The 27,885-nt window shown below is 43.8% G+C and overlaps 1 protein-coding gene across 1 annotated transcript; it reads right to left on the bottom strand.

Moving 5' to 3' along the window:
* Positions 1–2,877: 2,877 nt before the first annotated feature.
* TDG (thymine DNA glycosylase) lies at positions 2,878–27,885 on the bottom strand. Its single transcript, XM_077265648.1, has 11 exons — positions 27,727–27,885; positions 19,465–19,730; positions 19,056–19,339; positions 18,893–18,962; positions 16,190–16,325; positions 15,571–15,653; positions 15,379–15,473; positions 13,725–13,896; positions 11,504–11,632; positions 5,306–7,191; positions 2,878–3,385 (listed from the first exon to the last, which is right to left on the bottom strand). Exons 1-10 carry the CDS (start codon positions 27,747–27,749, stop codon positions 7,067–7,069), a joined length of 1,383 nt encoding a protein of 460 aa, XP_077121763.1. The 5' UTR covers positions 27,750–27,885; the 3' UTR covers positions 2,878–3,385; positions 5,306–7,066.

The following is a 27,885-nucleotide window of genomic DNA, read 5'->3' as shown; positions in this document are numbered from 1 at the left end:
TCAACCATGTTTTGTGTTCCGGAAGTCTGATCTGCATCCGAGTCAGATTCCGACTGAGAAGTTACGTCAGACCCGAGGTCCGCCTGTGAGGAAGGGGAACGGGCAGATAGGGGAATCCCGATATGGTCCGGTGAACTGGAGAAGGATCTAGATAAGGTCCGTTTTCTGTCTCTTTTGTCCGGTCTGCCTCTGTGAGAGTCTAGGACAGGTGCGGGCGAATCGCCGTGAGAGGCGTTCGTGGCACTGGTGGCATTAGAGAGAAGCAGGATGCGTTCAAGTGCCTGGACCAGGGACTGAGAAACCTTAGTCAGGTCGGACACAGATTGAGACATAGCAACAGCCCACTCCGGGGGAGGGGGGGTGCACTCATCCCGGGACCCTGAAGCTTCCAGGGGAGCTGACATGGTGGGAGGAACGCAGGACGGGCAGAAAGGAGAAGGCTGACCTGAAACCCACTTTTTCTTACAGTGAGCGCAGGCGTAATGGATGGCCGTAGGGGCAAAGGCCGGGGTGGGGTCGGACATAGGTGAATATTACCTTGTCCCCAGAGAATACTGCCAGGTAGAGTAGAAGGTAGCGCTGAGCCTGGTGAAAGACAGCGGTAACCGCAGGTGCCTGTGTTCCCCCGAGAAATCCTGTGTCCCACGCGATGAGCAGACGCTGACACGCTGACAGGGAGCAGGAAGCAGGAGAAAAGAGCGCGGAGAAAGTGCGACGCTGTGGGCGTGCACAGGACCGAAGGGGGGAAAGAAAGGAACGCCCCCTGTAAAACTGAAAGCAATCCGGCCGCTATACCGTCGACCGCCACAAGAGGGTGCTCAAGCGGCAAGAAAGGGAAAAGCAGGGAGACGCTGCACATCCCGGCCGCACTAATTCCGGCCACCACCAGAGGGCGCTCAAGCGCTAAGAAAGCAAAAACATGAGGCAGAGAGAAATGGCGGGCGAACGAGCCTGCAAGTTTGAATAAGGAGGGGGAAAAGATGCCAGCCTTCCTGCTCCCATTCCTACGTGGTCTCAATGCCCGAATATGCAGCCCACTTCCCTGTCAGATGCTCCCCTATGGTAAGAGGAGATCGCTGCTGGGCAGAGTATTGGTGGGGGAGGGGATGGGGGGTTTGTTGATTGAAGATTCCCTACCTGCAGATGAGGAATCATCAGGATCCCTGGTAGATAGAGGGTCCTGGAAGTAGTCCTCCTTCCCGCGCCACGACTCTCCGGCGCAGAAGACGGCGTCGACCCCTGAACAGGGGGAGAGGGTCACTGGATGTGACCGCCGTCTTCCTCTCAGCCCGCTCCGAGGAGAGGGATGAGGAGGGGAAACGGGCAGGACTGGCCACCGAAGAAAGGGTCACCCTGAACACCCGAATGGGTGACAGGGGACAAAGTCCTGCCCAGCGGGTCCGAGAGGGTGCGATGTGGGTGATACCACACTGCTCTCTCGGTCGCTCAAAGTGGGGAAGACAGGGTGAGAAAACTGCACCCTGTTACCCTGAAGAAAGTATCTGAAAAAGAAAGGGGAAATGATTAAAAACACACAACAAATCCCTGTAAAAGAAATGCGGATCTGGTGTTAGATCCAGGTCCGCCTCCTACAGACACTAAGCAAAAACTGAGTTGCCTGGTGCCTGTCGGAGGGTGTATACTGTCGGGGAGGAGTTACTTCTTCTTTATTTGCATAGTGTCAGCCTCCTAGTGACAGCAGCATACACCCATGGTTAACCTGTGTCCCCCAATGAAGCGAGAAAGAAAGTAATTTTAACCATTGTTTTCAGTCATGAAAGATGGAGAATGAATTGTTCATGGTAATAGGTTTCATAACCAACTTATTTTTGCAGGATCCAATAATGCTTGGCATTGTGCTAGTTCCCCACCACTGACTGTACTGTAAAAATGATAAGAACTACAATTGTGAAGCCAGTAGTTTGTCTCAGGCTGGTACCGGTACTATACGCTCCAGGGCACGAGCGACACTAAACTTTATTTGCAACATATGTGGAAACAAATGACCAAGTATATTCTACCAAGATTAAAAGACAAAACCCACACTGCTTGTTTTACAGTTTTTCTATTTAATTCAAGTAAATAAAACCATGTAGAATGTAGGTTGCGGACTTTCATTATCAATTCGCTAGTTTTTTCTTTTTTTTTTAATACACATCACAAATATATATATAGATATATAAAAAATGACCCAAATAGTAATTATCTGTCTACATCATATTCTATAGCATTTAAAACAGGAAAACTGCCAGTTGCAAGGAAAAAAAACAACAACAATCTGACATACTGGTATTGTACTGCTGTTACACACATGTGCAACAAGAGCAAAACATAGCACCAAAATTACTTACTTAGAATGGAATGACCCATATCTGACATGTCCGCTTGGAGTTTAAAAGGGATACTGCATTTTCAGAAAAGAACTTTAAAAAATAATGTAAACTAATTTCCAGTGTACATTCTGTATCAATTTCTCATTGTTTTCAAAATCTCTGCTTGCAGTCGCTGAATATGAACCTCCACCAATTATTTTCAGTAAGTAGAAATCTGTCCTGGTCACTTGTATAGTTCATCATAAGACCGTACTTAAGAAACCAAGCACTTCAAGAACCCATCTATGACCCACAGGAGCTAATCAATGAATATCCTCATCAGTGATTGCACGTACAGAGCTTCAGAACCAGAAGACACCAATACGGAAAGTGGATTAGTATTTTATATAATTATTTAAAAACATTCTTTTAAATTCACAGTCATCAGAATTAAGGGGGTACTTGGGTCAAATTAAGTTATCTACCCGCAGGTTATAACTTATACACCAGTTCATGTCCGACCACGAGGACCACCACCGATTGGCAGAGCAGGGAACTTTTATTCCCATTAGAATGAATGCCTGAGCGCTGCTACATTCATTCTCTATGGGGCTACCAGAAAAGAGGAGCACAGCGCTCGGTAGTCACATACGGCTCTATGGGGCTACCGGAAAAGAGGAGCGCAGCGCTCGGTAGTCACATACGGATCTATGGGGCTACTAGAAAAGAGAAGCGCAGCGCTCGGTAGTCACATACAGATCTATGGGGCTACCAGAAAAGAGAAGCGCAGCGCACGGTAGTTACATACGGATCTATGCGGCTACTAGAAAAGAGAAGCGCAGCGCTCCGGTAGTCACATACGGATCTATGGGGCTACCAGAAAAGAGAAGCGCAGCGCTCGGTAGTCACATACAGATCTATGGGGCTACCAGAAAAGAGGAGCGCAGCGCTCGGTAGTCACGTACGGATCTGTGGGGCTACTAGAAAAGAGGAGCGCAGCGCTCGGTAGTCACGTACGGATCTGTGGGGCTACTAGAAAAGAGGAGTGCAGCGCTCGGTAGTCACATACAGATCTATGGGGCTACCAGAAAAGAGAAGCGCAGCGCACGGTAGTTACATACGGATCTATGCGGCTACTAGAAAAGAGAAGCGCAGCGCTCGGTAGTCACGTACGGATCTGTGGGGCTACTAGAAAAGAGGAGTGCAGCGCTCGGTAGTCACATACAGATCTATGGGGCTACCAGAAAAGAGAAGCGCAGCGCACGGTAGTCACATACGGATCTATGGGGCTACCAGAAAAGAGGAGCGCAGCACTCGGTAGTCACATACGGATCTATGGGGCTACCAGAAAAGAGGAGCGCAGCGCTTGGTAGTCACATACGGATCTATGGGGCTACCAGAAAAGAGGAGCGCAGCGCTCGGTAGTCACATACAGATCTATGGGGCTACCAGAAAAGAGGAGCACAGCGCTCGGTAGTCACATACGGCTCTATGGGGCTACCGGAAAAGAGGAGCGCAGCGCTCGGTAGTCACATACGGATCTATGGGGCTACTAGAAAAGAGAAGCGCAGCGCTCGGTAGTTACATACGGATCTATGGGGCTACCAGAAAAGAGAAGCGCAGCGCTCGGTAGTCACATACAGATCTATGGGGCTACCAGAAAAGAGGAGCGCAGCGCTCGGTAGTCACGTACGGATCTGTGGGGCTACTAGAAAAGAGGAGCGCAGCGCTCGGTAGTCACGTACGGATCTGTGGGGCTACTAGAAAAGAGGAACGCAGCGCTCGGTAGTCACATACGGATCTATGGGGCTACCAGAAAAGAGGAGCGCAGCGCTCGGTAGTCACGTACGGATCTGTGGGGCTACTAGAAAAGAGGAGCGCAGCGCTCGGTAGTCACGTACGGATCTGTGGGGCTACTAGAAAAGAGGAGTGCAGCGCTCGGTAGTCACGTACGGATCTGTGGGGCTACTAGAAAAGAGGAGTGCAGCGCTCGGTAGTCACATACAGATCTATGGGGCTACCAGAAAAGAGAAGCGCAGCGCACGGTAGTTACATACGGATCTATGCGGCTACTAGAAAAGAGAAGCGCAGCGCTCGGTAGTCACGTACGGATCTGTGGGGCTACTAGAAAAGAGGAGTGCAGCGCTCGGTAGTCACATACAGATCTATGGGGCTACCAGAAAAGAGAAGCGCAGCGCACGGTAGTCACATACGGATCTATGGGGCTACCAGAAAAGAGGAGCGCAGCACTCGGTAGTCACATACGGATCTATGGGGCTACCAGAAAAGAGGAGCGCAGCGCTTGGTAGTCACATACGGATCTATGGGGCTACCAGAAAAGAGGAGCGCAGCGCTCGGTAGTCACATACAGATCTATGGGGCTACCAGAAAAGAGGAGCACAGCGCTCGGTAGTCACATACGGCTCTATGGGGCTACCGGAAAAGAGGAGCGCAGCGCTCGGTAGTCACATACGGATCTATGGGGCTACTAGAAAAGAGAAGCGCAGCGCTCGGTAGTTACATACGGATCTATGGGGCTACCAGAAAAGAGAAGCGCAGCGCTCGGTAGTCACATACAGATCTATGGGGCTACCAGAAAAGAGGAGCGCAGCGCTCGGTAGTCACGTACGGATCTGTGGGGCTACTAGAAAAGAGGAGCGCAGCGCTCGGTAGTCACGTACGGATCTGTGGGGCTACTAGAAAAGAGGAACGCAGCGCTCGGTAGTCACATACGGATCTATGGGGCTACCAGAAAAGAGGAGCGCAGCGCTCGGTAGTCACGTACGGATCTGTGGGGCTACTAGAAAAGAGGAGCGCAGCGCTCGGTAGTCACGTACGGATCTGTGGGGCTACTAGAAAAGAGGAGTGCAGCGCTCGGTAGTCACATACGGATCTATGGGGCTACCAGAAAAGAGGAACGCAGCGCTCTGTAGTCACATACGGATCTATGGGGCTACCAGAAAAGAGGAGCGCAGCACTCGGTAGTCACATACGGATCTATGGGGCTACCAGAAAAGAGGAGCGCAGCACTCGGTAGTCACATACGGATCTATGGGGCTACCAGAAAAGAGGAGCGCAGCGCTTGGTAGTCACATACGGATCTATGGGGCTACCAGAAAAGAGGAGCGCAGCGCTCGGTAGTCACATACGGATCTATGGGGCTACCAGAAAAGAGGAGCGCAGCGCTCGGTAGTCACATACAGAATGTATGGAGCCGCCGTCAAGCATGCGCACCACCATTCCATTAGAATAGGATATAAGTGCCTGATCTGCCCATTGTTGGGGGTCACAGATCAATAACCTATCGGCAAACTAATTTTATTGGTATGTGCTATAGATAATTCACACCTGTAGTCTGTTTTTTTTTTTTTAAAAAAAAAAAAAGCAGTAAAGCGCAGCTATTTGCTGCATTTTTTACATAGAATTTTACTGCCAGGAATGAGTGTTTTAACTGCAGAAATTTTTTTTCATAAAAACACGAAGTGTGAACATACGGGTTTTTTTCTAAAAATGCCACAACTGAGAGTTAGCATTTTACACACTACACTAAGGCCACGTGCACACGTTAAGTTTTTGGTGCAGAAGTTTCTGCATATTTCGGCAGTAAAAATGCAGTGTTCAAAATACGCATTTTTTTCGTGCCTTTTTGACATGCTTTTTTGGTGCAGATTTTTTCACCACTCATCCTTATGAATGAAATCTGCAGCAACAACACTTAAGAATACATGCTGCAGATTTAAATCTGCAAGTCGAAAATCTGCAATGTGTGCACGAGGCTTCGGGATTCACATTCACTTTGCTGGGACTAGGAAACCCTTCAGGTTTTGTGACAAATCTGCGCAGGAACAATTCTGCAACGTGTGCACAGCCCCTTATATGTGACTATTTTTACCCCAGATTCCTTTAGAAAACTCAGTCCGTTTGCCATAGTATAGCCAGACTATCCTCGGCTATGGCAAACACAATGTAGTGTTGTTCATGAATTCATTCCTTTCAGCTGCGATTTTCCTGCACACGTAACACAGGTATGTATCTAAAAACTTGTGACCTCACATTTACTGCGGTCATATAACAACTTAATCCTTGCCACTGGATTTACTTCTAGCCATTCTTCAAGTATAGAAACATTGTAAGATAATAAATAAATCGCTGTCGTGATCGCGCTACTGTAGCCATGGAGCAATTTCTATTATTTCATATCAAAGGTTGAGTTAAAAATGGAGCCGAACCGACGTCCGGTTACCGTACAGTACACATACCTCTCTGATGAAAAGTATCATAGGAACAAAAGAAGAGAAAACAACAACACATACTTGGCACATGCCTCGGTGGGCACACCTCAGTACCGGTGGGCCAAGCAGCATTTTCATAAAATAAAGTATGTCCAACATTTACAGAACCGCCTTTCAACACAAATCCATATAAAAAGGCAGAACAGATAACGTTTCCCCTCCCCCCCAGAATAAAACGATGTGCAGCAGTTTGGGACTGCAATAAACATCCAACATGACATTAAAAAAAAAAAAAGAAAAATGGCCGAAAAGGAAAAAAGTCTACACACTAAGTGGTCTAAAAAAGGTCAAATCTTCCAATAGGCTGACCTACTTGAAAAGGTAATAGCTACTGTTAATGCTTACACTAAGATCAGAGGTAAAATGAGAACAAAAAGGCATCAGTTCTTCAACTGAGGTTCAGTCCCTTGCGCCTGCACTAAAACTGCAGTGTGCTTGCATAGCTGGGAGCGCCGGTGGTCCTCAGACGCTGCCGCCTTCTTCCTGCTGGTCTTCACTGTGATTATATGTAGACATCTGTTCAACGAAGGGCTGAGGCACCCACTGTCCGTTCTGAGACTGATCAGCCGGCTCCGAGTTACGGGGTGCTGGATAGATCAACGAAAATACACACAGAAAAACATTAAAGGTCACATACTTTTGGGGATTTTTTTTTTCTAGTTGCAACAATCCATATTTTGCTACGTAATCTAAGAGCAGCATGATGTGAGGGCGGAGAGCCTGATTTCAGTGATGTGTCACTTACTGGGCTGCTTGGTGCTGTTTTTATAGTAAGGTTATGTTCACACGTTGCGTTTTTCCTGTGTTTTTTAAGCAAATTTTCACAGTACTCCTGACTGTTTAATCAAAGGCCTGCATTTTTGCAAAATGCAGCATGTCACTTCTTTCAGTATCCGGTTTTGGTGTCAAAACCTGATAAAGCTGAATCAGATTATTTTTTATGAACAAGGGAAATGTACCTGGGCAAAAACTAATCAGAAAACGCTGCAAAAACTAAGCTAAACCTGCCTATTGTAAGCAGCTTAAAATCTGCTTACAAAAAAAGCAGCAAAAACACAGCGTGTTAACATGGCCTAACTGTTTTGTCTGTTGTAGATGTAGCAGTGGTCAGCATGCGGAGCTGGGTGTGAACCCGAATTGGCAGCTTTCTGTGTACACTGCACATTGTTACCAAGCCGTGTGCAGACAAGCGCATTTTTGGTCCTAGTGCAATCTGACAAAACATCAGTGTTATTCTATGGGGCTGTGCACGTCAGATTTTTTTCCTTGGACTGCGCCAATCTGAGAGGGAAAAAAAAAATAAATAGCTGCATATTCAAGTTTGAGCTGATATTAGTATCGCACTTGGCCATGTAAGTCAATGAGTTGGTGGAAGCCAATGGACTGCACTCTGATGACATATGACTGCAGTTCGATTTCCACAGAATGGAGGAGGGGGGACATTTTTCTCTCCATCTTCTCATCCGAGAGAATTGGTCACACTATGATCAGACTGTGATTTGCAGAATCAACCCTGTTCTGTAGGATGAGAGAATACATGATCGTCTACACCTGCCCCAAGATCTAGTTATGTAGTGATAATCTCCTTCTGATAAAACACTGATTGTCTTGAAACTGCAGCACACAGCCTAGTAAGTGGCACATCCCTAGATTCAGGCTCTCTTGCACTAGAATATGCTGCTCTCAGATTAAAGAGTAAAATCAGGTTGACAGATTCCTTTAACAAAGGGACCCTATAGTAAAAATATACCACTGTATGCCTTATACACTGGCATATATCAACACCTATCTAGTATAGATTGATAGCATTATCCAAGCATGCTCCGGTGTTATCCAAGTATCTCGGGCCTGCTCAAATACTATTTTCGAGTCCCTGCGGCTGCATGATTCATGGCTGTTTGACATCCGCAACATGTGGAGATTCCTTAACAAACAGGCACTCCCTGCATGTGTTGAGGCTGTGTAAGGCATGCAGCCGCAGGGACTCGGACAGAATATACGAGCACGCCCGAGATACTCGGATAACACGGTATTAGTGATACTGATACTGATTAGTGAAATGCGGCTACTGGTTTTCAATAGGCGCTATCACTAGCTCAGTAATTAAGTAGGGTACTCTGTGTAAGTAAGACCTCCTAACATGTACTTCCATTTGACATCAGATGGGCAGAGAGGAACTACAAACGGCTGCATCTGTTTGGACTCATCTAACAGGATCTCGGCTGCACTGGTAACTGCAGAGAGATTGTGTGAACACCCACAGCTTCCAGTCGGTGGATAAAGACACACAGTCATGGCTGAAAGTGTTAGCACCCTTGAAATTGTTCCAGAAAATGAAGTATTTCTCTCAGAATATAATTCCAATTACACGTGTTTTGTCATACACATGTTTATTTCCTTTGTGTGTACTGGAACAACGCAAAAAAAGAGTGGGGAAAAAAGGCAAATTGGACAAAATTACACACAAAATTTCTAAAATGGTCCGGACAAAATTGTTGGCACCCACAACTTACTATGTGGTTGCACACCCTTTGGAACAAATAACTGCAATGAATCACTTCCTATAACCATCAACAAACTTCTTACACCTCTCACCTGGAATTTTGGACCACTCTTCTTTTGTTCTAAGTTTCTCTTACTTGAAGGGTGACTTATTCTAACAGCAATTTTAAGATCTCTCCACAGGTGTTCAATGAGATTTAGATCCGGACTCATTGCTGGCCACTTCAGAACTCTCCAGCGCTTTGTTTCCATTTCTGGGTGCTTCTTGAAGTATGTCTGGGGTCACTGTCCTGCTGGAAGACCCGTGACCTACGACGCAAACCCAGCTTCCTGACACTGAGCATTACATTGCGACCCAAAATCCTTTGGTAATCTTCAGATTTCACGATGCTTTGCACACAGTCAAGGCCCCCAGTGCTTGAGGCAGCAAAACAACTCCAAAACATCTTTGAACCTCCATGAGCTTGACTGTAGGTACTGTGTTCTTTTATTTGTAGGCCTCATTCCGTTTTCGGTAAACAGTGGAATGATGTGCTTTACCAAAAAGCTCTATCTTGGTTTCATCTGTCCACAGGACACCTTCATTAAGGTTTTTGGCTTATTCACGTACACTTTGGCAAACTGCAGTCTAGATTTTTTTATGTCAGCAATGGGGTCTCTTCCTGGGTGTCCTGCCATTTTGTTTCATTTCACTCAAGGGTTGACTGATAGTTTACACTGAAACTGATGCACGCTGAGCCTGCTGGACAGCTTGAATTTCTTTGGAACTTGATTGGGGCTGCTTATCCACCATCTAGTGTTGCAAAATGTCACCACTTTTTCTCAGCCGTCTACGTCCAGGGAGATTAGTTACAGTGCGATGGGTTTTAAACTTCATTATGTTGCGCACCGTGGACAAAGAAACATCGAGATCCCTGGAGATGGCCTTGTAATCTTGAGATTGTTGATATTTTTCAACAAGTTTGGTTCTCATGTCCTCAGACAGTGCTCTTCTCCTATTTCTTCTCTACATGTGGCACACACAGACACACAATGCAAAGATTGAATCACAGTTTCAGGTGTGATTTTCATATTGCTCACGCGTGTTACTTGCCACAGGTGAGTATGAATGAGCATCACATGCTTGAAAAAAAATTGTTTACCCACAAATTTTGAAAGGTGCCAACATTTTTTTTCCAGACCATTTTGGGGGTTTTGTGTGAAATAATGTCCAATTTGCCTTTTTTTCCCCTCTTTTTTTTGTGTTGCTCCAATACACACAAAGGAAATAAAACGTGTAATTGCAACAATTTTCTGGGAGAAGTACTTCATTTTCTAAAAAAAAAATATCAAGGGTTCCAACAATTTCGGCCATAACTATATATAGATAAGGTCACACAATGAAATCTATTTTGTGTGCATGGAATAGCTTGCTGGTAACATTGGGACAGTTTGGTAAAAGATCCAACAGCAAAAACTGGTAGAATTCCTTGTTATTCTGTAAAAAATCTGCAGGCAATAGTGTACATTTTTCATGTATCAAAAAAGCTTTATGAATGAAATGGGGTAAACATGTTAAGACACAGGCAGAAGTTTCCTTTACTAGTACTCCTACAGTAACATTTTTTTTCATTATTAACAAATCGTATTATGCACCAAAAATAATGGGGAAATGTACTAGGGGTGATAAGATCCAATGCTTCAGGCGTGGGATCAAAAAGCAGATATGGTCTGGCTTTGTAATGTTATAATATTTGATTAAATATAACAAAGTGCTTAAATAAAATATTTAATGTTCTGGATTCAGACAGACTAGAGGTATTTTTTTGAGACATCGTGAAACACTAAATGTTATAGAGGCAACAAAACGAGCCTTGATTGAATTGTTGTCCATGACAGTACAGAATGTTGGAAGTCGGGGGAGGAAAATGACTAATATGATGATCAATTACAGATATTGAAAAATACTCATAGGTACAAAACAATGGTTTGGGGATATATAGAGGGAATGATTATTAGCAACTCCTGTAACAAAGGGGATTTATACATCAGAAATAAAAGAAGGGATTGGAGATGGGGGTGAGGGGAGAGGTTCTATTTTTTTTTTCAAATTGGCATGGGAGGGTTGTGTGGGTAATTCTTAATGTATGGGATATTTCTAATTATTATTCCTAACAAATCTTCATTCATTTTCCTTTGTAGAATATAGATGAAGTATTATCAGTCTTTAAAACGTGGAAGCCGCTGTGTGCAGTTCTCCAAGCGATCAATAAAGTGTTGGATGTTTTGCCAGTGGTCGGTTGATCGCCTGAGGGCTAGTCCACTTGGGACAGCAGAGTGAAACAGAACTTTTACAACTAAGCACAACAATCAGAAGTCACATTCCCATCCCAGTAGTAATCTCACTGTCCACATTACCTGCAGGGTCTGACGGGTTACTGCTTCCACCCTCTGCATTGGGGGTCTCTTCGGGGGCACTCCCAAAAGCTGCAGCATCATACCCAGGATCATACTTCTCCTGCTTCACGGCCTGCCGCTTGGCATCCTCTGTACAGCAGAAGAGGAGAACAAATACCAAGATGTGAGCAGGACATTCCTTCACAAAATAGCAGAGTAAGGTATGGTCATACTGAAGGGTCCTCCATACTGGTTACATATATCTCATGTACGAGAGCATAGCCGCGGCTCAGATCTAATAGCACACATTTTCATTTATTTGCCAATCACTAATCTATGGAAAGATGTTCTAGGAGCTGTTGTGCTTAGAACACCAGTGTCACATCTGTCCATAGGAGCTAGGCATGAGAAGTTATCCATGGTCCTGGCCATTATGGTCTTGGCTTACTGAGAAGCAGATTAGAAAGCATAACAGATCTAGCTCAGGAAACACAGGGCAGTTGTTGGGCGCTTACATCTTGTCATCATATCTTGGAGGAAAGGAGTCAAGATTATTTCTGATAATAGTGGAAATATGTGCATATACACATCTCATCACCTCCTGCGCTCAACCTTCTGAATCTTGGAGATACTAGATAGTGATGAGCGAACATGCTGGGATAAGGTGTTATCCGACCGTGCTCGGGTGCTATCAGTGTCTTCGGCGTACTCGAATATTATATTTGAGTCTTTGCTCCTGCATGTCTCATGCATGGATTGCCTAACAAACAGGTAATCCCTTCATGTGTTGCGGCTGTCTAACAACCACGAGACATGCAGGAGCGAAGACTCGAATAAAGTATTCAAGCATGCCGAAGACACTCTTAGCACCTGAGCATGGTTGGATAACAACTTATCCAAGCACATTATCTCATCACTAATATTTGATCCTTTTATTCTGATAATATACAACATTTTATGTACATGCTCAGTAGTGAGGCAGCGCTGTGGAGTATGGAGTCATGGAGTCGAGAGTCAGGGAAATTGAGGAGTCAAAGGTTTGGCTTACTGACTCCAGAGCCCTGACGGAAAGTGGAAAAATGTTAGGTTATCCACTACTTTAGCATTGAAGACCACTGAAGACGAAGCAGCTCTGCAATTGAGCATTTCTGTCTGGCGGCCACTGCCGGCAGAGAACCGCTGATCGGTGGGGCTGCTGGGTGTCGACCACTGACCAGTCAGACATTGATCAAATATTAGAAAATAGCCGACAGCACAACTGATATAGGGATGCCCGTCCTAGTTCCACTGGACCCAAATGGAAAAGTACATACCGCAGCAAAGTGAAGGACAGCATCCAATCCAGGGGAAGTATAAAGAGTCCTTTATTGTGCCAAATGCAACGTTTCAACCATATAGGTCTTTTTCAAGCTTGAAAAAGACCTATATGGTTGAAACGTTGCATTTGGCACAATAAAGGACTTTTTATACTTCACCTGGATTGGATGCTGTCCTTCACTTTGCTGCAGTCAGACATTGATGACCTATCCTATGGATAGGTCATCTATGGTAAAGTAGTGGACAACCTCTAACTACTAATGGACAATGAATAAGAAAAGACTATATTATAGCCCAAAATAATGTTATTCTTAAACAATACATACAAATATATACACATAAGATAAAGTGCTGCTGTAAAATATGGGGACATATAAAGTGAATATCCCAACTAATCCAGCTGTACTGTTGTAGAGAACAGTAAATCCCTTACAGTAGGAAGTGATAACTCCTTCCCCGTGGATTGAATAGGTTGTCCAACTAGTACTGATAATGTAGTATGGCACTTACTAGTGTAGCGTGTTGGCTAGATGTAGTGTCCCCAACGCACGTTTCATGTATCTTCTTCAGAAGTGTGTACAATACAGTATGGAGGGTGTGTGGGTCATGTCACATCAGGAGTGTATGGAGAAGTGGAGGCATAATGTGGCGCATGTCACGCCACCGCAATACCCCCATGGGGTGCCTCGATTCGCGGACTTCTGGAACAAAAGTTCATCACCACTGCCTAAGCAACGGCACTTTTCCAAAGTGGAAAAAAAAGGTTTGTTTATGCACCAATTGTTGACAAACAATATTAAACAAGTTTTTACTTTTTTGTGCTCCTGCTTTCATTTTGGGGACATTTGGTGGAACTGCACGGTGAACACACTGTCATTTGATAATTTTTTATTGTGAAATGTGAACTTGTTTAAGACTGGCTTACCTTGTGCCAACTGCAAGTCGAATGTGTACTCCACCTCATGAACTTCCCGGGTACCCTCAATGCCCTTAATTTGGTCTCTCAAATCCTTTAATTTGATATAGTGATGGACCTTGTCTTGAGCTCGAGGAAATTGTGCACACCGAGCACTCGATGAAGGCATGACATAACAAATCTGTATGCAAAAAGAGGACAGGTGGGATTAAACACTTCCTGCTAGAGGGTGATTTTCAGCAAATCTTGGTGGCAGAGCAGAACATTTATTAGCCCAGTAAAAAGAAGATTTGGGGGTTTTACCGTAAAATCTTTCTCGAAGCCTTCATTGGGGGACGCAGCTAAACATGGTTTCCCGTGTCCCCTAACGAAGCGAAAGAGAAAAGGACAAACCCTTCCTGCAGCGGAGCAACTAGCTCAGCTATCTAAAGGAGAAATTTAGAAAAAGGGATTTTCTTTTTTTTAATATAATATAGGAAATCATACAATTTTCTGAAATACATGAATATATTGTTCATCTCACAAACTTTTTTTTAACCTGTTCAGGTCCCACATATTTGGGGTCTTCAGGCTCAGACTCCAATTTGTTGTTTTTACTATACAGTAGTTAATGGGCAAAGCCTTTTTTGCATTTTGATCTCACAAATTTCACGTAAATGTTTTTAGGCTTAAAAGATTAATGTTTTATTTTAGATTCCAGTTCATTTTCCAATATAAAGTCATACCCTACGTAGACCACTTGTGTTCGCCTTTTAAATGTATTGATGGACTACACCCCTAATTCATTAAAGTGTTTTCACCAGAAAGTTGTTATAAAACACTGATAAATCACAAATTTTGGCTCAATTCGAGGGTTCACAAAAAGTTTGATTAAGTTTTACCAAAGCGGGGGAAAGTGGGACAGGACAGGGGCGTGAAGCCAAAGCTCATCTACTTCATGGTGAGCTGTGGAGCATCTTAAACCAGAAATCTTACTTCGAAGATTTCAAATTCATTCTAATAGCAAAAATCATTTTTTAGTCCCAAATACATTCATTTCAGTAAAATTAAAAGTCCCGCAAAAGGAGGACAACCAAATTATACGGCCACATGGGAGATATGGAGAAGAATGAAAGGGTCACCAGTCATGATCACGAGACGCTGCAGTAGGATTATCTGTAGGATACTTATAACATTATGTGGATGGAAAAAGACATTATAATTCAGTATATAATAAAGATAATGGGGAGATTTACTAAAACTGCCTAATTAGTAGTCAGTGTAAAGACAGACTAGGCCGCCATGAATGCCCCAATGCGGTTTGGTAAATGGGGCATGTTTAGACCTTCTACTCTGACTCTGCCCAACTATTAGGTGTCGTTCCCACGATGAGTATTTGATGTAGCAGATAAATCCTACACACGCTGCTGGAACAGTAAGATACTGCGCAGAAAAAATACACAGCCTCATTATCTCACCAGATACTCATGGCGGAAGCTTAAATCTTAGCAGGCTTACTTATTGCCACGTTACGCCACACCTCATTTTACACACTTTCCGGTAAGCCATGTCCCCTTGATGAGCATCTAAGACATAAATTTAATGTAATGCCAGGCGAGAAAGCCAGGTTTTGGGCATTTAGCAAAGTAAATCTCCCCCATTGATTTAAGTCCAAGAAACTGACTGTATCCGTCTCTGGAACTCGGTGTGGTTGGATTCCGAAATCAAACTTTTTAATCTTGACACCAAAAATTTCTTTGCTAAATATTTCGTATATACCTAAAAGGAAAAAGAAAGGATAAGATTAGGACCCTAAACTCTAGGAGGAAACAATACAGCAACAATTTGGAATGAACATAGGGGGAGGTCAGCTTACATTTCCCATTAAAAGCGGCTATACGAGGTTTGTATTTCTGTAGCTTTTGTACCAGGATTCTTCCTCCTTCTCGGAACTCCTTACTAAAGAGAAGACGTGGACAGAAAATACAATAAATTAAAGAGAATAGGTCACCAGATTTTTGCTATTCCATTTGAGAACATCATGGTGTAGGAGCAGAGACCCCGATTCCAGCGATGGATCGCTTACTGGGCTGCTTGCTGTCATTTTGCTAAAATCAAGAGTTTTCTCTGCTGCGGGTCAATCGGTTCTCTAAATAATGAGCTCTTTATAACCCAGTCCACGCCACTGATTGGCAGCTTCCTGGATATGTACAATCAGTGGCGTGGACGGGGTTATACAGTGCTCATGAATATGGAGGACTACCCGGCAGCAGGTTTACTAGTCCTCTAGAAATAATCTCCTGCTGATAAAACATTTTATTTTATCGAAGCTACACTAAGCAGCCCAGTAAGTGACATATCGGTGGAATCAGGGTCTCTGCTACTATATTATGGTGCACTCAGATTAGCAGACAAAAACCTGGTGACAAATTTCCTTTAATATTTTCTGTGCAATAAATTAATTATACCTTTTCCTCTAAACAGCCTCCACTCACCTAGAAAGGTCTTTGCTTCCTGGGGTTGTTCTCTCAACCATGTTGGTGAAGCCGATGCCATACTTCTCAGGAAGAGCGTGATCGTCCATGTGGTTCAGTTGCTGATCACTAAGCCCCGATAAGAAAAGGCATTTCCCTAGAAGAAGAATAAACGTATTCCATGCAGAATTAATCCATCTGAAACCTTCCTGTGTAAAGCAATAATTGGTACAACAGCACAGATGTGACACCGAGAATTAGACCAATTAATTCTGCAACGCTCACAGCAAAGGGAAACATAGCACACAGGAGACATCAGCGGCAACAAGGAGCTGCTTGTGTTATAGCAAGGCTGACTTTTTTTTTTTTTTTCAGATGAATGAACACAATTGTTTGAGCATTAGGAAAAACAAAAAGATCACAGTACCAAACATATAAATTATAAAATGTCTTATTTAACCCCTTTCTGCCAGCTGACGGAATAGTACGTCAGCTGGCAGATCCCCTGCTTTAAGGTGGGCTCCGGCGGTGAGCCCACCATAAAAAAGCCGCGACATGTCAGCTGTTTTGTACAGCTGACATGTGCGCGCAATGAGCGTGAGCGGAATCGCGATCCGCCCGCGCCCATTAACTAGTTAAATGCCGCCGTCAAGCGCTGACAGCGGCATTTAACTAGCGCTCCCGGCCGCAAGTGCTCGCACCGCTGACCCCCGTCACATGATCGGGGGTCAGCGGTGCATTGCCATAACAACCAGAGGTCTCCTTGAGACCTCTATGGTTGTTGATGGCCGATTGCTTTGAGCGCCACCCTGTGGTCGGCGCTCAAAGTACACCTGGATTTCTGCTGCATAGAGGTGATCTGTACTTCACCTCTATGTAGCAGAGCCAATAGAGTTGTACATGCTTCTAGCCTCCTATGGAGGCTATTGAAGCATGCCAAAATTAAAAAAAAAAAAAAAGTGTTTAAAAATATAAAAAAAAAATAAAAAAATATATAAAAGTTCAAATCACCCCCCTTTCGCCCCAATCAAAATAAAACAATTAAAAAAAAATTAAACATACACATATTTGGTATCGCCGCGTTCAGAATTGCCCGATCTATCAATAAAAACAAAGGATTAACCTGACTGCTAAATGGCGTAGCGAGAAAAAAAATAAAAACGCCAAAATTACTTTTTTTGGTCGCCGCGACTTGCATTAAAATGCAATAACGGACGATCAAAAGAGCGTATCTACCCCAAAATGGTATCATTAAAAACGCCAGCTCGGCACGCAAAAAATAAGCCCTCACCTGACCCCAGATCATGAAAATTGGAGACGCTACGGGTATCGGGAAATCGCGCAATTTTTTTTTATTATTATTATTTTTTTAAGCAAACTTTGGAATTTTTTTTCACCACTTAGATAAAAAATAACCTAGACATGTTAGGTGTCTATGAACTCGTAATGACCTGGAGAATCATAATGGCAGGTTAGTTTTAGCATTTGGTGAACCTAGCAAAAAAGCCAAACAAAAAACAAGTGTGAGATTGCACTTTTTTTGCAATTTCATCACACTTGGAATTTTTTTCCCGCTTTCTGTTACACGGCATGGTAAAACCAATGGTATCGTTCAAAAGTACATCTCGTCCCGCAAAGAATAAGCCCTCACATGGCCATATTGACGGAAAAATAAAAAAGTTATGGCTCTGGGAAGGAGGGGAGCGAAAAACGAAAAAAGCTCCGGGGGTGAAGCGGTTAAAGTACTAATAGCGACACTGATATCCTCAATCTTAAATGGTTAAGCCAAAAAAAGCATACACAAAAGAGACACTAAAACACGAGGCTTTTTTTAAGAAAAGGCTAAAACAGAGCTTTCATTACAATACATTAAAAAATGAAAGTATACATGTAAAGAAAATGGGGAATACAAATACAGAAAAACAAAGGTGGGTATACCTGGAAATGAATGGCGTATGATGCCCTGCTAGAGTCTATTATAGGTCAATCCAGTGTTCAGGGCTCTAATAATAATAATAATACAAGAGGACTAGCATATAACACACATTATGATAAATTCATAACATACAGAGACTATTGTGGCACTCATCAATCTATTGTAGAGCCACAACAAGCTTTAATAAATATCAGGATAGAAAATGTCCAAGTATGGGACCAAAAAAGAGCATGCATATAAATTAGCCAGAGTATACAGACATCATAATGAAAATAACATTACCAGCAGAGCAAGGCACCCACCACACCCGACGCGCGTTTCGCTATGGAAATCTTTTTGAATTTATCATAATGTGTATTAAATGCTAGTCCTCTTATAGTAATACAAGAGCCCTGTGCATCATACGCCATTCATTTCCAGGTATATCTGCCTTCGTTTTTCTGTATTTATATTCCCCAATTCTTTAAAAATGGTTGACCAACTGCAACCTTGAGCTGAGATGAATTTCTTAAAGGGGTTGCCCAGTCTTACGGTACAAGTCTGCATTCATTCTATGAGACTGCAGGCTGGTGAATCCTCAGAGTTGAGCCTAAATTTTGGGATTATTGGAGTCTCTCCGAGTTTTTCCAAGCTTTGCTGATATGGCGGGACACTGACTGGAGTAGGATTTGTGGCGAGGCGCAATCATAGGTGCACACTGCTCTTCCAATGTTCCTGTTTCGTGAAGAGGCGTACTAAAAATGGAAGAGTCTAACAAGCAAACAATGATAAGATCTTCATGGACTTACAGAAGTGGTTTCCAGGGCCCGGATAGTGATGGCCTTTGTATGCTGCCATAAGACCTGGGTTGATTCCAATCTGTGCAAAATTAAAAACAAAACAACAAAATCAGCCAGCACCACACCAAAGCATCATCATACCATTACAGTCACACTATTCCTAGATACTTACAATGACTATGTCCAAATTAAAAGTTAGGATATCTGGCAACGTTTTAGTTAAGAGCTCAGCTTCAGATACTCCGTTAAATCGGTCAACCTTCCTCTTCACTTTGAAAGCGTCTGTGATCTTCTCTTGTTTGCCTGCCGATTTAGGGGCTTTTGGAGCTTTTTCCGCTTTAGGAGCCTTAGGTGCTTTAGGAGGTTTAGGGGCTTTGGGGGTTTTTGCAGCTGACTTCTTTGGTTTGGGTTCAGCTGGAGCTTTGCCTCTTTTTCTTTTTCCATTGGTAGGCTCTTCTGAAAAAAATTTTAATAAATAAATGCTTTCTGGACAGGTATCAAAAATGTTGGACAATTCCTTTAACAATGTATTTATATTTCACAATTGTACTCCCATAAAAAGGATGATTTCCTTAACTCACCTTGCATATCTCCCTGAGCAATGTCTGGAGCACCCATTGACACGTGCATATTGATGGGTTCGTTGGCTGGCACCCCCGTCAAGGTGTGCAGAACATGTGGCTCGTTGGCTGCCATACCAGAAAATGCCTGAAGTTCATGGGCTGGGACTCCAGTGAGAGTGTGCAGGGTCCTTTGTTCATTACCTAATTCCATGTTGGATGGACTGTTCATCATTTGATGGAATGGATAGGCATAGAAAGCCTGGGCTTGCTGGAAGTTGTAGTAACTGGAAAGGAAATTAAATAAGCATAATTATGACATGTTAAAAAGGAAGATCTGTGAAAAAAAAAGCTTCATGCTGTGAATATGCCAGGGTCACAACAGCCTTTAAAGGGTTATTCCCAGAGCATGCTATGCACTATGCTGATGCAATGACTCTTAAATGTTTCAGACACTGGCTGTAGGATCTCAGCCAAGTATGTTTAAGGCCGGCGTCACACTGGCGAGTTTTACGGACGTAAGAGCGCAGAAACTACGTCCGTAAAACTCGCATTACATACGGCACAATTATTCTCAATGGGGCTGCTCCTATTAGCCGTATATTACGGTTCAGTATTATACGGCTTTCTACGGCCGTACAAAATGGCAGCATGCTGCGTTTGTCAGCGTATTGCGCAAAAAAATCGCTAATGAAAGTCTATGGGGGCGAGAAAAATACGGATTCCACACGGACCTGCAGTGTGACTTGCGAGAAATACGCAGCGGTGTTAGTGAAAAGTCGGTAATTCAATTGCCGGCTTTTCATTTCTCCTGCACAAACCCGACAGGATATGAGACATGGTTTACATACAGTAAACCATCTCATATCCCCTTTTTTTTTGCATATTCCACACTACTAATGTTAGTAGTGTGTATGTGCAAAATTTCAGCGCTGTAGCTGCTAAAATAAAGGGTTAAATGGCGGAAAAAATTGGCGTGGGCTCCCGCGCAATTTTCTCCGCCAGAATGGTAAAGCCAGTGACTGAGGGCAGATATTAATAGCCAGGAGAGGGTCCATGGTTATTGGCCCCCCCGTGGCTACAAACATCTGCCCCCAGCCACCCCAGAAAAGGCACATCTGGAAGATGCGCCTATTCTGGCACTTGGCCACTCTCTTCCCACTCCCTGTAGCGGTGGGATATGGGGTAATGAAGGGTTAATGCCACCTTGCTATTGGAAGGTGACATTAAGCCAGATTAATAATGGAGAGGCGTCAATTATGACACCTATCCATTATTAATCCAATTGTTGGAAAGGGTTAAAAAACACACACACACATGATTTAAAAGTATTTTAATGAAATAAACACAGCGGTTGTTGTAATAATTTATTGTTCTCTCAATCCATCAGGAACACCCTCGCTTGGAAAAATAATAAACGCACAAGATACATACCTTCTGGTGAACCGTCTCGTCCCACGATGTAATCCATCTGAAGGGGTTAACTAATATTACAGGCAGGAGCCCTGCTAAATGCAGCGGTGCTCCGTGCCTGTAATCCCCGGCGAATGAATGAAATGTAGGTCATTGACCTACATTTCCTTCAGTCGCGGTGATGCGCCCCCTGGTGGATGTCCTCATATGACCTGGAGCGTGGGAAAAAGTTCCCAGGCTGCAGTTCATGAGAACATCCAGCAGGGGCGCATCACCGCGACTCAATGTAAGTACAGATCACTGCTTTCCTTTCAGCACCCGGGGATTACAGGCACGGAGCACAGCTGCATTAGCAGGGCTCCTGCCTGTAATATTAGTTAACCCCTTCAGATGGATTACTTCGTGGGACGAGACGGTTCACCAGAAGGTATGTATCTTGTGCGTTTATTATTTTTCCAAGCGAGGGTGTTCCTGATGGATTGAGAGAACAATAAATTATTACAACAACCGCTGTGTTTATTTTATTAAAATACTTTTAAATCATGTGTGTGTGTGTTTTTTAACCCTTTCAAACTCAGAAACTTAAATCAATAAATAAGGTTGTAATATTCAAGAACTAGCAAGAACCTTAGAGCACTAAAATGATAGTAGATAAAATCTTCAATTTTTATTAAGTATTTATTAAAACCTTTAACCATACAACAAATGATACACACAACCGTGCTCACTATAACTGACCCTCACACTGTGAACACTCACTTACCCTGCCTATACAGCGGAGGTTGGCACCCTAATAGAATATCGAGAGAGGCGCCCCCGCTCCTCGACGACTGATCCTAGAGCTCCTACTCAAATCACTGGGAAAGGTGATACAGCTATACCCCAGTCTCACACGGCAGGAAAGTAATAAATAGGCATGGTAGATTGCTTGATGGAGCGTATTGTAAACAATGTGAAGAAAAGTGATGCCGTACCTTAAAGTGCAGACAAACAGTGCAGACAAAAACAAACTTGACTAAAACTGACCCCTGTACTGTAACCAACTACCTATCTGTGGGGGTTGGCGCCCTACTGTGCAGCGGAGGTGGCGCCCCCACTCAACGAAGGCTCTCCCTAGCAATAGCCCTGAAATCTCTAGATGTGACTATTGGTGGTAAAACTCATATATATGATAAAATACAGATAGATATAAATTCCAGATAATAATTTAGATGTAATAAACGGAGGAATACCACACCGCCACAATATAGCCACCAGGCTTAATTGATATATGCAAAAAAAGGGGAGCCACACCACTTGATAATCAATAATAAAGGTAGGATGGTTTTAAGATTATAATGCGGTATAGATAAAACTGCACACTCAGGGTATGATACCAAAAAAACAGTATCAGTTAAAGTCACAGGATACTCATCATAAATGGATGATGTTCTTGAGGACCCATGCCTCACGCCTCAACGCGTTTCACCAAACTGGATCATCAGGAGGCCCGGATAAATGATGCTGCATGGTGAACACCCAAATCCCTAATATATATAGATTATACACACGTGGGACGCCGCACACGATCCGGCGTCCCACGTGTGTTATGGACGCCGGATCTATTACCAGCAGAGCCGAGTGTATACTTATCTTTCTACCGGCAGTGTGAGCCTGGTGAGTTACCATATATCTCTGAGAAGAAGGTCTAAGTGAATGGGAGAGAAAAATGGGCGACAATCGACCTGCAGTTATTAAGGTATAGGTGCCTGATTGGCAGGGCCATTATAATCTATATATATTAGGGATTTGGGTGTTCACCATGCAGCATCATTTATCCGGGCCTCCTGATGATCCAGTTTGGTGAAACGCGTTGAGGCGTGAGGCATGGGTCCTCAAGAACATCATCCATTTATGATGAGTATCCTGTGACTTTAACTGATACTGTTTTTTTGGTATCATACCCTGAGTGTGCAGTTTTATCTATACCGCATTATAATCTTAAAACCATCCTACCTTTATTATTGATTATCAAGTGGTGTGGCTCCCCTTTTTTTGCATATATCAATTAAGCCTGGTGGCTATATTGTGGCGGTGTGGTATTCCTCCGTTTATTACATCTAAATTATTATCTGGAATTTATATCTATCTGTATTTTATCATATATATGAGTTTTACCACCAATAGTCACATCTAGAGATTTCAGGGCTATTGCTAGGGAGAGCCTTCGTTGAGTGGGGGCGCCACCTCCGCTGCACAGTAGGGCGCCAACCCCCACAGATAGGTAGTTGGTTACAGTACAGGGGTCAGTTTTAGTCAAGTTTGTTTTTGTCTGCACTGTTTGTCTGCACTTTAAGGTACGGCATCACTTTTCTTCACATTGTTTACAATACGCTCCATCAAGCAATCTACCATGCCTATTTATTACTTTCCTGCCGTGTGAGACTGGGGTATAGCTGTATCACCTTTCCCAGTGATTTGAGTAGGAGCTCTAGGATCAGTCGTCGAGGAGCGGGGGCGCCTCTCTCGATATTCTATTAGGGTGCCAACCTCCGCTGTATAGGCAGGGTAAGTGAGTGTTCACAGTGTGAGGGTCAGTTATAGTGAGCACGGTTGTGTGTATCATTTGTTGTATGGTTAAAGGTTTTAATAAATACTTAATAAAAATTGAAGATTTTATCTACTATCATTTTAGTGCTATAAGGTTCTTGCTAGTTCTTTTTTAACCCTTTCCAACAATTGGATTAATAATGGATAGGTGACATAATTGACGCCTCTCCATTATTAATCTGGCTTAATGTCACCTTCCAATAGCAAGGTGGCATTAACCCTTCATTACCCCATATCCCACCGCTACAGGGAGTGGGAAGAGAGTGGCCAAGTGCCAGAATAGGCGCATCTTCCAGATGTGCCTTTTCTGGGGTGGCTGGGGGCAGATGTTTTTAGCCACGGGGGGGGCCAATAACCGTGGACCCTCTCCTGGCTATTAATATCTGCCCTCAGTCACTGGCTTTACCATTCTGGCGGAGAAAATTGCGCGGGAGCCCACGCCAATTTTTTCCGCCATTTAACCCTTTATTTCAGCAGCTACAGCGCTGAAATTTTGCACATACACACTACTAACATTAGTAGTGTGGAATATGCAAAAAAAAAAGGGGATATGAGATGGTTTACTGTATGTAAACCATGTCTCATATCATGTCGGGTTTGTGCAGGAGAAATGAAAAGCCGGCAATTGAATTACCGGCTGTTCACAGATATCGCGCTGAATGAAATCTAAATACAGAATATATATATATATATATATATATATATATATATATATATATATATATATATATATATATATATATATATATATATATATATATATATATATATATATATATATATATATGTCTCAATGACATATACATATATATATATATATATATATATACTGTATATATGTTTTCCCGAACATTTGAGCACATAAATCCATTAGATGTCGGTTTTGCAAGCCTGCGCGAAAATCTCGCAGTACGGATGCCATACGGATTACATACCGAGGATGCCATGCGCAAAATACGCTGACACACCCTGACTACGGATCACTATTTTGGGAACATTTCTCCGTATTACGGCCGTAGTACGGACGTAAAAAACGGACCGTATTGTCTTACGCCGAGTGTGACGCCGGCCTAACTCTGAAACGCTGCATCGTTTCAAAGAGAGGTATACTTTAAAAGCCATAGGGGACAGAGCCACGCTTGTCCAACAGGTGACTTCTCCCTGCCAGCGACTGACAGGTCTCTCCCTTTACATGCAGGAGGCAGGGAGAAACTGCTGGCTTTTAAAGTAGGTCTTTCGTTGAAACTCTGCAGCGTTTCAGAGTCAAACATACATTGCTAATACAGCCAGTGTCTGATACATGCTGCCCGTGGATTTGGCAACATGTATGAACTGTCATGGTCACTTTAGGGTCTGCCACCATCAGTCCAGCATAGGTGACAATATTGGGAATAAGTAACACACAGTATGTAATATGTCATTGGCACTGCTCACCTTCCCATTCAGAAGGGAGCGGTGGTGGGCAGAGACTCCAGAAGCCTCTGGTACAAACGTTCACAATTCTCTGAGTGAGCTCGATCCATGCTTATTTCAATAGATTAAGCTGCGACCAGACATCTTTACCAGCGCCTTATCTCCTCCGGAAACAAAGGATGGGCATGCTGTATTCACTCATGCCCGATTTCTCTCCCGCCCTGGCATTGGATGCTCAGGCATAAGTGGTAGGCCCCCATACATCACTGATTATCTCCCAACGCAAGCCGTTTCTGAAGACGTATCTTGTGTACCGTCAGTTTTACTGCACTTACGAAGGCCCCTCTGTCCTAAAGATCGGTGGGAGTTAAGGCTGAGTCACACATAACGATATCATTAACGATATCGTTGCAACGTCACGCTTTTGGTGACGTAGCAACGATCCCGCTAACGATCTCGTTATGTGTGGCAGCGACCAACGATCAGGCCCCTGCTGGGAGAATGTTGGTCGTTAGGGAATGATCAGGACCATTTTTTGGTCGCTGATCACCCGCTGTGATCACTGGATCGGCGTGTGTGACGCCGATCCAGCGATGTATTCACTTGTAACCAGGGTAAATATCGGGTTACTAAGTGCAGGGCCGCGCTTAGTAACCCGATATTTACCCTGGTTACCATTGTAAAAGTAAAAAAAAAAAACAGTAGATACTCACATTCTGATGTCTGTCACGTCCCCCGGCGTCCACAGGGTTAAAACTGCTTTCGGCAGGAGCGCTGCTAATGCACGCGCTGCTGCCGAGAGCTTCCCTGCACCGACTGTATCAGCGCCCGCCGTAAAGCAGAGCACAGCGGTGACGTCACCGCTGTTACTGCCGGCGCTGACACATTCAGTGCAGGGAAGCTCTCGGCAGCAGCGCATGCATTAGCAGCGCTCTTGCCGAAAGCAGTTTTAACCCTGTTGTCGCCGGCGGGGGACGTGACAGACATCAGAATGTGAGTATGTACTGTTTTTGTTTTTTTTTACTTTTACAATGGTAACCAGGGTAAATATCGGGTTACTAAGCGCGGCCCTGCACTTAGTAACCCGATGTTTACCCTGGTTACCCGGGGACTTCGGCATCGTTGAAGACAGTTTCAACAATGCCGAAGTCGTTCCCCTGATCGCTGGTCGCTGGAGAGAGCTGTCTGCGTGACAGCTCCCCAGCGACCACACAACGACTTACCAACGATCACGGCCAGGTCGTATTGCTGGTCGTGATCGTTGGTAAGTCGTTTAGTGTGACTTAAGCCTTACAGTAATCAGCGCCCCACTGATCCGTAATACAAGAGCATATCCTAGGAATAAGCCATATTATCAATGTGTAAGTCTTGGGCTACACAGGGACTCTCTTTTATAGTATAGATGAACAGTTTGTACAGACTACTGTAACTGACGCCGGAAAGCCCGAAAGTTGCAGATGATTCAAGTCACACTTCAATTATTTCCACCATACAACTGAAAGACTAAAACCCCGGACCATAATCATGGGGTGACTGGGAACAAAGTCACACTATATAGGCCGGGTTCATGCAATCGTGTCTGTTTTTCATGCAAAAAAAATAAAACAACACAATTTTTTCCATCCATATGGCTATTTCTTTTAACCTTATATGTTATCCGTATACCTAGCTTTGACATGTTTTATACATTCACAATTAAAAGGCCAAATACAGTTTCTTCTGTAATCATTAAAATGGATCTAACCCCATGTACACTTTTCTTATTTTTCAGTAGAGGGAATATGAGAGCCTGTTTGTTGTTTGGTTATGTGTTATTGGCATCCATTTGGAGTACATAACAGGTATTAATTGCTTTTTATTACATTTTTAGGAACTGTATGGTCACAGAAAAAGGGCAGTATTGGAGTTTTGATTTTCTTTTGCTTTACGATATTTACGTACGTGGTGATACAAAAAAAAAGTCCACATTCAAAGAAGTGATTCGAACTTTATAATCATGAAAAGTTAATTTTTGTCACCACTGGGGACCTGATCCTGCGATAGTGCAATATACCACGATATTACAGTACTCCAGTGTATGGGGAAAATGACAGTCTCTGGCGATGTCCAGGCTTCAGGGACCAAGACAACCCATTGGTAAGTAGTGATCAGGGGAGATGGGTTCTGAGTGGGCTTCTGGGCAGGATCGAGCTCCCTAAATGCTTATGTCTGAGACTGGCAGCAGCATTTAGGGTGTTAAATAGTGATGAGCGAGCGTGCTCGGGTACAGTGTTATAAGAGCATGCTGGTGTGCTACTACAGCATCGAATACTATGTGCGAGGCCCTGCGGTTGTTCGACAGCCACAACACATGCAGGGATCGCCCAGCACCCAGGCTCCTCTGCTCTGCACCCACACACTGCTGTATATAGTGATCAGTATACAGGCTCCATATACCCAGGCACAGAATACAACTCCATAGGGACAATGCCATCATTTATACCAATGGCCCGATATAAAACCCTACTGTCCAGCAGTGATCGGAGACACTTACGGCCCTGTAGCGTGAATGCCATAGACTTATCATCTGAGCCCATAGTGTCTGTGTAATCATTACAAAGAGTACAGCACACTATATATATATATATATATATATATATATATATATATATATATATATATCTTCTTACATCATATTCTATATACATGTTATAGATAGATATGATGTATACAGCTGCATCCACAACTCCCTATGCACAGGCTGAGGAGTGGACATTGATGCTTCTTCCCTCCATTCCACACAATGGCAGCTCGCCTGGCGCATGCGCACGGTGGTGCTCATTAGGCCGCTGAGGAGACCCTTCGGCCCTGTGCAGGGTAATCGCTCACCTGCTGAGATCCTGAGCCTCCATGACCGAGTTCTGTGCAGAGCGGTAATTTAAAGCCTCCACGTTCACACACCGGCAATTCTGCACACAGCTGCTCCGGACCACCGAGCTCTCCTCACTAACTAGCTGGGCACACGTCACTGTCCGGGCTAACCAACCG

The sequence above is a fragment of the Ranitomeya variabilis genome, chromosome 5, assembly GCF_051348905.1.
Source record: "Ranitomeya variabilis isolate aRanVar5 chromosome 5, aRanVar5.hap1, whole genome shotgun sequence".
In the NCBI taxonomy this organism is placed as follows: Eukaryota; Metazoa; Chordata; class Amphibia; order Anura; family Dendrobatidae; genus Ranitomeya; species Ranitomeya variabilis.
The sequence above is the reverse complement of the archived record's forward strand: the minus strand, read 5'-3'. Positions and strand labels throughout refer to the sequence as shown.

Bases quoted from the DNA above. Each gene is read 5' to 3' on its own strand.
- TDG (XM_077265648.1), bottom strand. From the start codon at position 27,749: ATGGAGGCTCAGGATCTCAGCAG. The intron at 19,340-19,464 runs GTGAGTTAAGGA...AATTTTTTTCAG, and splicing joins TGCTCAGGGAGATATGCAAG to AAGAGCCTACCAATGGAAAA. The intron at 7,192-11,503 runs GTAATGTGGACA...TGATCTATCCAG, and splicing joins TAACCCGTCAGACCCTGCAG to CACCCCGTAACTCGGAGCCG.